At 39.1% G+C, this 10,505-nt stretch overlaps 2 protein-coding genes across 2 annotated transcripts; one reads left to right on the top strand and one right to left on the bottom strand.

The window, feature by feature from the left end:
• The first annotated feature begins 485 nt into the window (after positions 1–485).
• LOC108281055 (CCN family member 2) lies at positions 486–6,528 on the top strand. Its single transcript, XM_053673907.1, has 5 exons — positions 486–597; positions 1,394–1,588; positions 2,880–3,098; positions 4,564–4,814; positions 5,458–6,528. The coding sequence occupies exons 1-5, from the start codon at positions 486–488 to the stop codon at positions 5,731–5,733; spliced, it is 1,053 nt and encodes a 350-aa protein (XP_053529882.1). The 3' UTR covers positions 5,734–6,528.
• Positions 6,529–6,905: 377 nt separating this feature from the next.
• LOC108281024 (fibronectin type III domain-containing protein 11-like) lies at positions 6,906–10,295 on the bottom strand. The gene is made up of 2 exons (XM_017496568.3): positions 10,120–10,295; positions 6,906–8,084 (listed from the first exon to the last, which is right to left on the bottom strand). The coding sequence occupies exon 2, from the start codon at positions 8,012–8,014 to the stop codon at positions 7,106–7,108; it is 909 nt and encodes a 302-aa protein (XP_017352057.1). The 5' UTR covers positions 8,015–8,084; positions 10,120–10,295; the 3' UTR covers positions 6,906–7,105.
• Positions 10,296–10,505: the final 210 nt, after the last annotated feature.

Genomic DNA, 10,505 nt, shown 5'->3' with positions numbered 1-10,505 from the left:
CATACATACATATCTCATACTCATATACATATACATACACATTCTCATACACCTACACAAATACATATACATGCTCATATAAAACATATAAAGTATATACACATGTACTGTAGATATGTATCTTACAAAGAGTATTTATGCACATTGTCCAAAAGTCTAAAAACAATTTTATCACAGTGTGTTTTTGTAAACATAACAGAGAAGCGCTAAACTCTATATCACACTCTTTTCAAATTTTTCACACTTTTTTTTACAGAATTTTTTTACAGAATGAGTGTTCTTTGTATGACTCCTCATAGCTTCAGGAAACACACGTTCTACAGGCGCTGTAGGAAAAAAAGGTGCCAAAAAAGTGGACGAGCTGGAATTGAAACTATTCTTGATCCATGTCCAAATTCTATTTGCACATTCCGACCGTGACATCAGAGCCATGAGGGTATAAATGAAAGTTCTGGAGGTGAGCTGTTTGGTAACGCGTATGCTTAATGGAATTCAGGACATCTCACAGGAGAGGAGAAACAGTCAGGCTGCAGGATGAAGAAGAAAACCCGAGGAGCTGTGTCTGCTATCTCTGTCCTCCTCTGTGTCCTCACACAGGTCAGAAATCTCTGCAGTATCTACACATACTCTCTCTGAAGCTGCAGGAGCAGTCCTGTGTCATTCAGCGCTGTAGAAAACAGACAGGATTAGTTTAAAATGCAGAACAATTTTCAACAAGACACGTATAAAGTTGTAGTTTTTCATTTTAAATGGAAAAAGGAAGGAAATAAGGATGTGTGGGGAAAAAAGAGGTGAATTATATTCATTTACAAATTATTAATTTCTTATATATCTGCTTACAATGTCCAATTTTCAACAAGAAGTTACTTAATATTCTGCAATTTAGATTATTCAAGAAGTTGAAAAATCATTTGCGATAGATCCAGCAGGTTGAAATTTAGCTACAGATTTACAGCAATAAAAGTGGAAAATTGGAAGGGGTGAATACTTACGCACATCACTGTATGTTAAATACATTATACAGAATATGTCGCATGATCTTTTACCCACGCTTAAATGCTTTCATCTTGTGAAAGTTACTGAGGGTGAATATACTAATTTGTTAACATTTTGGGTTAATAGAACCAACAAAGTTCATCAGATACACACAAAAATAGTAATTGCGTGGGTGGCCGTGGTCAAAATAAGATTTATAAACAGAAATCTTAAAGATCCCAAGTCAGTATGGGCTATATAAAATGTTCAGCTTCTGTTCTCCTGGTTTTCCCTGGTTTATATGCTGTATTTATCAGATAATACACACACACACACACACACACACACACACACACACACACACACACATTAAATGAGTCACACTGCGTTTTTCAGGTCACGTGCCAGCTGTGTTCAGGTCCATGCCAATGTCCTTTGTCCCTCCCTACATGTCCCCTTGGGGTTCCTCTGGTCTCGGATGGGTGTCGCTGCTGTCAGATCTGTGCAGGACAAGAAGGTGAACTTTGCTCTGAAAAAGACATGTGTGATGCTCAGCGTGGTTTGGAGTGTGACTACAGCGCCAGTTTCCCAGACGGACGTGGAGAGTGTGTCCGTAAGTGGTGGGAATATGACTGGAATAAGCGGATTTAAAGGAGACCTATTCAAAGCCTTTTTACAAGATGTAATATAAGTCTCTGGTGTCCCAAGAATGTGTCCGTGAAGTTTCAGCTCAAAATACACCACGGATCATTTATTATACCCTGCTGAATATGCCCCTTTTGGGGTGGAAGCAAAAACACACAGTTTTGGTGTGTATTTCTGTAAATGCAAATGAGCTGCTGAATACAATCCGTGAATACAATCAGAGACAATGGTAGCATTAGCTGCATTAGCCATGGAATCTCCTAACAAGCTCATTCGGAAAGGCTATTTGCAAACATTCATAAAATATAAAGTGCGATACATGCGTCTTCTGGATATGAAGCTGGATCTCGAAAGATTGGTACTGATACATGTTTGAGAATCAAGTTTTTAGCAAATCCTGCTTTGTATTGACCCGTGTTCACACAGCAGTCTGGTGGGAAATGATTTTAGCTATTTTTGGGGGCACATTTCCTTCCAAAATAAAACTTCTCCACTTTGTCTTCAGCGGCTCTGATGCCGGGAGAACATGAAGACTCATATGTTCATTCTTACAGACAACAACAGAACGCTTACAAAGCTTACGAAGCTGAGACGTTCTTCTCATCACTGTAGCTGCTCCAGTGCGGAGAACATGGCCGATTGTGTGCAGCACGCTCAGGGGAGGAGCTATGCTAATAGGGCAGAGTCCCAGGGCGGGGCTTGTTCCAACGTGACGTCATGTTAGGCTGAAAATGAAAACGGCTCATTTTGAGACACGATGATTTTTTGGGAATATAAATAAAAGTTGGTGGATTTTTACCATTGTAGGGTGGTTGTGTACACACTCTGGCAACACAGATTTATGTTCAAACACCATTTAAAAGTACATTTTGCATAATAGGTCACCTTTAAAATGACTAAAATAAAATTGTTAATGCCCCCATGGTTCATGCATTTAACCTGAATATAAAAATATATATTACACATACAAATGTTCTATTTCCCGCTCTACCACCTCAGCCACAGCCGCCCCAATTTGTAACTGAGTAGAAAGTGTAACTGAGTGGATATAAATACTATAAATAGTGCAAACAGCACTGCACTATTTTGTAATATGGATAATAGGATTATCAGGTTTAGCATTGCTATTTTCTTATATGCTTTATTGCAAGACTGATGATTAATATTTGGATTTTTCAGACTAATAAATAACAGCCCAAACTTTTGTTTATTTGTTTATTGTAACTGTGATCGAAGTCTCCTCTTGTCACCTCCCCAAGGGCGAAGCACGCTCGGCTGCGAGCACTTGGGCGTGAGGTACGAGGAGGGTCAGTCGTTCATACCCTCGTGCAGGCAGCTGTGCCGCTGTGTGGGTGGCGGCGTCACGTGCGTCCCTCTCTGCACCGAGGATCTGAATACGCCAAACTGCCAACACCCAAGACTGGTGCACGTGCTGGGTCGCTGCTGCCGAAAGTGGGTGTGTGACGGCACGGAAAACAGCATCGTTCCGGAAAACACCGCAGGTATTCAAACACATGAGATACTTTTGTATATTAAATAACTCCTGTGCTCTCGGGTGGTCGAGCTACACAGCCCTGAGGAGCTCTAATATAACAAAAGAGGATTGTTATGTTCTCCCTGAAGACCCAGAGGCTTTGTAAGAGTCATACACCTATTGAAAACAGCGCACTGGCTTCCAACAGCAGAACCATACAGTGAGTCACACTTTGTTTAAATCTCCTGTAATGTTCACTCTTTAGCTAGAACTGTCACACTGACCAGGTCAACTCTTCAGCAAAATATATTTTAAAGCAGTAATTGGCCAAAAATCAACCAAACGTAGCTGAACGGCTGGGTTGTGATCAGTGTGTAGTGAATTGTTTTAGGCTTCGCTAACAAGTACTAAATTTAATGTAAAAGATTAATTGCAGTGCAGTTTCTCTATAGGAAGAGTCGTGGCACGTGACCTAACTCTAACACCAGAGCTGCTCTTTCTATTTCATGATTAAACATAGAAGGTGAGATACTTTCATTTCCTCAAATCTTTGCCACACACAACACTGTGGCTTCTGCCCACGTCCTTGGTGCTTTTTTGCTAAAAAAAAAAAAAAAAAAAAAAAAGTTGTTAAATTTATCAAAATGTGGCTGTATGTAGATGAGACTCTTCAACATAAAGGTGTGCTTTCAAAATTATGCAAAATAAAAGTGTAACTTTTTACAGACAAATCCCTGCTACAGATATAAAGTTTACTGTAAGGAAAAGTTTATTTAACATTTAGGCGTCTCCAGTGTCGGTGCTTTTTAACGGTCAGAGGTAATGCTGTAACTTTAAGTTTACGCTTCTCTGTGGTTTCTCTGTAACATGACGAGAGCTGCTATAATGTAAGTGAGAACAGGAACTAACTCATATCACCGACATTAAATGTAACTATAAATGGATAGAAAGTATGATGTATCATTCACTCATAAATAAGAAATGGTCATTATGAGCAAATTGTTGTTTTATATATATAGATAGATAGATAGATAGATAGATAGATAGATAGATAGATAGATAGATAGATAAAAGGAATAAAACATTCTGGGACCTGTTGTTATAGGAAAATAATCAACTTTGGGGTGGTAACAGTAACTCTGCTTCATTCACTTGGTTGTTTTTCCGCAACAATAACAGCAACATGGACTGATTTACAGCATTCCTGATTTAAATATTGAACATCAGCATAAACCATGTTGATGGAAACGGAATGTCAAAACCCGTCCCATCTTCACGCGTAACTGAGAGATGTTTTTTATTTATCAGGTTTATTTCACTTTGAATCTTACGGCTCAGAATGATCTTGCGAGTCGTCTCTGCAGTTTCCTGCATGAGATTACAGAAACTGGGCCAAACACACGTTGGCTTAAAAAACATTGCTCCATTTTTAGTCGAAAGAATGTAAAACAGTACATAAAGCTTTAAAGATATTTACATTTTTGCTGTCATGGTAGCTGAGCGAGCCGTGAGGTCCTGGCAGGATACTTTGGCGCCGAACAGGATCTCCTGGACCAACTGCATCCAGCATAGCACCGACTGGAGTGTGTGTTCACGCAGCTGTGGTCCAGGTGTGTCCACACGTGTCTCAAACAGGAACTTGCCCTGCCAACCAGAAACACACATGCGCCTGTGCGTGGTCAGACCGTGTCACCCTGAACCAACCGCCAGAGCCCAGCCGGTGAGTTAGCACTGGTAATACTGAATATCAGGACTAGCATCAGTGGAACTAATAAGCACTGAAATAGAAATGTGTAAATGAATAGAAATGCATAATTAACTTTAAAACATTGTTAAAGTTACTGAAGTTCTTGTTATGCTTCTAACCAAATAGCTAATAGATTCTAATAGCTAATAAAGGACTCTGTTAATATAGGACCTTAAGGAAATAGGACTCTTGGAAAAGAGAGCCTTGGGAATATATATACTACATGGCTAAAAGTATGTGGACACCTGTCCATAACGCCCATTAACATGGAGTTATTCCCTGTTTACTGTTATAATACGCTCCACTCTCTCTTCTGGAAAGGCTTTCCACTAGATTTTGGGGCGTGGCTGTGGGGATTTTTGTCCATTCAGCTACAAGAGCATTAGTGAGGTCTGGGGTGTACTATAGGACCTTGGGAGTTAAAACTCAAAATTAAATTTGTAATAGTAACTCCACAGTTTATGCTACAAATTCTGCATCTCAACATCTCAATATCTTTCATTATGTTTGGCAGGATTAGCATTTCGAGCTAGTCCACTCATGTTATAATATGTGTTATAATATACATAAATGTTTTCTGTAGTATTTTAGTATTTATTTGAATCCTCAATTCCAGAAGCCGGGTGTGTGTCAGAGCAGTTATCGCTCGCCCGTGCTAGTGCACTTCGAGCATCAGGGCTGCTACAGCGCTCGCTCCTACAGGCCGCTGTTCTGTGGAATGTGTTCTGACGGACGCTGCTGCAGCCCTGACCGCACAAGGACCGCACTCGTGACCTTCCGCTGCCCGCGAGGACGACTGGCTCAGCACGCTGTCATGATGATCAAGTCGTGCGTCTGCCATTACGACTGCCCTCATCCGAACAGCTCCAGAAGAACAAGATCGTGGCTGTAGACTTTAACATTCTCATCTTTCGGGCATCACTATCAAATATACATTATTATTATTATGTTATCTAAAGTGTGTGTAAGCATTCATTAGCTATGTTAGCAAGACTTGTATACGAATTTGATTCGAAACGTGTGTCTTCCAGGAGCAGATGTGGACGCAGAAGTTATAAAGGGGAAATTTAATTTACACATGTATTCTATCAATCAGCCATGATTGGTTTCTTACATTTCGCACTAAACATGTCTCAAGTAAAAGAGACATCGTGTGTATTTGATTTTGTTGTTGTTAAATTATTCCTTCAAAAACAGAAAAACATTTTAAATTAATAATACAGATACAACGTTGTTTATTCGGCCTCCTCAGCGCCCGCTTTGTCTAATTTAAGGAACTGCTGCTTTAAACGCTTGGGCGTAAAAAACAGCTTTTGTTCTATTATCATCCATATTTTCATCTTATAATGCTTATTAAAGAGTGTGTCAATTTATTCATGTACATATTTCCAGATAAATCTAGGAACACTTAGATTTATACAGTACACACACCATTAACAGAGATACAGATGATTCTTTTTCCTCTATTACAGGTTCGAACATGTTTTTGTTTCTGCTATTGTCCAAATTTTAAGGCACTGGAATGAAATTATAATGTGATCAATCATATTATATCATCATTTATGAACCATTATAATTACAGTCTGAGCAACGGTCTGAAGTTTGATTGTCAGAGTTTAAATTGGATTTTTTGTAGTAGAAAATGATATTGTAACCCGATAAATAAATGAAAGAAATTGTGTTTGTTTCCTGGCTCAGTCTCAATTCTATCCGTCATTGAAGTCATTTGTAAATTTGAAAGAAAACAAGCTTTAATGCCACTTGGTATAAAAGAGAATCCAGACCATTAAAGCCATAGATCTCTGTTATGATTATATAAGAATTTATATGTCGTATTAAATCCTCACTAAGAAAAAATGTGAGGATTTTGAAAAGTTCATGGTGTTTGTGTGACCTGTGTAGGGAATAAGGTGTGAGGTTTGAGATGTTTGCGATGGTGTAAATGTGACGGAGTGTGAGTTAGTGTGCTAGATTTGTTGGCAGTGATAAATAACAGTTTTCAGGCCAGAGTGAAGAATAAATCGAATTAAACTGACCTCTTTTCAGATATATAACAATGAGATATATAACTGTGAGATAAACTTTAATAATAGAGAAACAACTATAACATAACTATAACGATACAATATCTATACGATATATAACTATAAGATTTAAAACTATAAGATATATAATTAAGATTTAAAACTGTATGATATATAACTATAAGATACATACCTATATGATATATAACTATAAGATTTAGAACTATAGTGTATATATAACTACATGCTGGTGGTCGTGAGGATGATGGTGTCATTCCAGACACTATAAACCAGACTGGTGTCTTCCAATCTCTTCACGGTGAACTCATAGCTGCGATCTGGCTTCAGGTCGGTGAGTTTAATAGCGTAAGTTGGGTGGGCCACAAAGCCGAACTCTTTGGCTTCGTTGTCATTTGTCGGATTGAGGAGTTTGTAATGGATCTCGAACTCTTCCTCCGGTTCATATTGCTCCTGTTCAGTGACATACCAATAAAGAACCACTGAATCGCAAAAGGCTTGGGTTTGCTCTCTGTTAAACATCACAGGCTTCTTGACCTCCAGCACCAGCTGAAACTTTGGCAACCTTTTGCTTTCGCGCTCGGGGATCAGGCTGTGTTTGACATGGAGCTTCCTGGGAATCAACACTGCATCAAAGTCTTCAGCCACCTGGTGGAGCCTGAGGATCTTCTCCTGGATCGCAGCTTCTCTGAGCATGAGGGATGCGGCACCTTTTTGAGCCAATATGTCCTCCAGTTCCTCTCGGCCCCTGGTTAGCTCGGTGTAAAGCATCTCGAGCAACGCCAGCTGGAGCTTCACCTGGTTGTTGCCGTCCCTCTTCACACGCTGGAACCTCGATAGATCAATGAAGGGCATAAGGGTGGGGTTGGAAATGCCCAGTTGAGGTAAGTCCTGGTATTTCACCATAATGTAGAAGGAAGAGTTCTTGAGGAGCTCCAGTTTGTGATAGTTGGTCTGGAGCTGATCCAGACTCAGTCTCGTGCTGAGAAGATCCATGATATCGATCTCAATGCTGAGAGGAGCAGGGCTTGTGTTAGGCTTCAACATGGACCAGTTGTTCGTGTCACCCGGTCTGTCTGGACCACAGCTCTTCATTGAAGATGTCGAGACATGTGCGTTGTCTGTGCTCATTTTTCTGTTCCTATCTGCAGGTAACGGCACAGTCTGTCTCTTCAGCAGTGTGACACGGTGAAGATCTGACCTTTGATTAAAACAAAGTGAGGTTTATTGGCAAGAAAATGTTCATTCCTTTTATTCCACAGTGCTCCTGAATTTTGGATTGTGATTGGTCAGATGTTGATTCATTTTTTATAACAGCGGCTCTGACAGTAGTGCAAAAATCACAGGCTTATATCAAGTCTTATATATTAACGTTATCGTTACTATAGCAACAGCTCATTCATAGGGACTCGTACAACGGACGCTCCACATAAACAGTTTAAGAAAGATGCATAATATTTGATATGGTGAAGCTTTCTGGGAGGAGATGTTTATTTAACATTTATGGAAGGAGTCTCCAGTGTCGGCGCTTTGTAACATTCCGAGGTAAAGCTGTAACTTCAAGTTTTCCCACATCTTCAGGACAGTGGAGTTTACGCTTTTTGTGCTTTCTCAGTATCATGACAAGCTGTGCTTTTTTGTCTTATTAACCTCAAGAGAGGGAAAAAGAGAAGCTGGTGAGGGAACGACTGTTTAGACTGTGTATAGCTGCTGTAAATAAGAACAGGTACTTGCTTTGCTGATGTTCCACAACATTTAATGTAACTATAAACAGAAAAAAATGTATGATGTGTCATTGAAATGCGGAAGATTAAGATTATTAACCTAATAACTGTTCTGTGAACATATCCGTGCAAATCTGAGAAAGAACAGTTTGCATTAAGAAATAAGGAAATGGGAATTATCATCTCAAGAAACTGTTGTTTTTTTTTTGGAAGAATGTAGGGACTGTTCAGAGGGCTTCTTCCCTGTTTGGTGAACTGACCCAGACAGTCAGGGGCAAGTGATCGTAAAAGTGCTGCGGTATGTTTTATGACCACCAGAACATACAGTATACCAAGCAAATAAGTGGACGAGGATAAGACGGGGATATATGATGGGAAGAAGATGGTGGTGAGGAAGACAAGAGATGGTATTTATTATATTTCAGTGTATTCTGTATTCCAATGGGATGTTTATTTGTCCTTTACTAAATGAATGATAATGATAACTAAATGAATAACTCATGGACATAACCATATATATTCCGATGTTCTGTCTCAACCCTCGTAACACTCTGAGGTAAGGTACAGTTGGTAAGGTAAGAGTTTTCTACTTGGGCTCCTGAGCAGTTGGTAATTGAATAAAATATTTAATTTAGCATATTCAGGTGTTAATGGTTTTTCATTTTAGAGGAAATTTCCACCACATTGTTTTAATTAATAAAATAAAATGTCACTGTTGGGAAACTGCTGTGGTACAAGAGGAATAAAGCACTTCGGGACATGCTGTTAGAGGAAAATAATCAACTTTGGGGTTGTAACACACATTAATGAATAAAATGAATAATATTTAAACCACGCCCATCCATAATATCAACCACTTCCATTCACAAAACACTTTTTTATGCTAATTACGTTAAGCTTTGACGCAGTTGTACAGAAACTCTAAGGGTTAAGTTGTACATAATAGTTCACACAAATGAGCCTATCTGACTTTTCCTCTTTAAGCATTTCTGTATTTGTTCTTTCTTTACTTTTAAAAGTGTTATTCGTGTCAACACGGAGACGCAATGTTGCCAATTTTAATAAGCAAATTAGAGCCGGTGAGGTGACGTGATTATGTATGTTTTCAGATAAATTTATATTTTCTGAAGCTTCAGTTCTCACACTTGTGAGGGAATTTATTCATTTTTACTTTGTAATAGTTTTGTTCTTGTTCTGTTTCATTCTCATCAGAGGATAACGTCTAAGAAGGCCATGTCATGTCACTGAGATCAGTACAGAATATTTATGTGCTATACAGAGACACAAACGTGTTCTTCTGTTCAAGGTTCGTCTGTACTTCTTCTAAGACCCTGAAACAAAGCCTGTTTGAACTGCCTCAAACCACTTCTTATCGGTACACAGAAGTGTGACATGCTCTGCGTTTCATATATATAGTAGTGGTTCAGCACAAACACTTCAGAGTGTTTGCATTATTCTATCCTGCTTTATTCTATCCTGTATTAACCATCTTTCTGTAATAAACATTTTTACCTTCAGAGGACGAGTCTGCGAGTGTTGTCTAAATTCCACGACAATTTGGCGTCTCCTCGCTGGGCTGCGTGAGTCTTTTCAGCTTTTCTGGACAACAAGCAAACCGGAGGATGCTCGTGGAAAAGTTTCACCCTGAACCTTTATTGTGCAGAGTGAAAGACTGTTGCAGCCTTACAACTGACTGGTAGGAATCATCAAGAATTTAGTATTAGAATTTAGAATTATAATTTCATGAAGTCATTGTGTATTGCTGTCTGTATGGCAGGGAATCAATGATATAAGAAATGGGTGTATTACATTGAGAGAGAAGTATTACATGAAGCGATTTCTTTAAAGAAGTTCCAGGAACTTCGCCTCTGCAAGGGGAGAGATATTGATGTTTCTTA

This window comes from Ictalurus punctatus, chromosome 21 (assembly GCF_001660625.3).
Source record: "Ictalurus punctatus breed USDA103 chromosome 21, Coco_2.0, whole genome shotgun sequence".
Taxonomy (NCBI): domain Eukaryota; kingdom Metazoa; phylum Chordata; class Actinopteri; order Siluriformes; family Ictaluridae; genus Ictalurus; species Ictalurus punctatus.
This window is presented reverse-complemented; position numbering and strand designations above follow the sequence as displayed.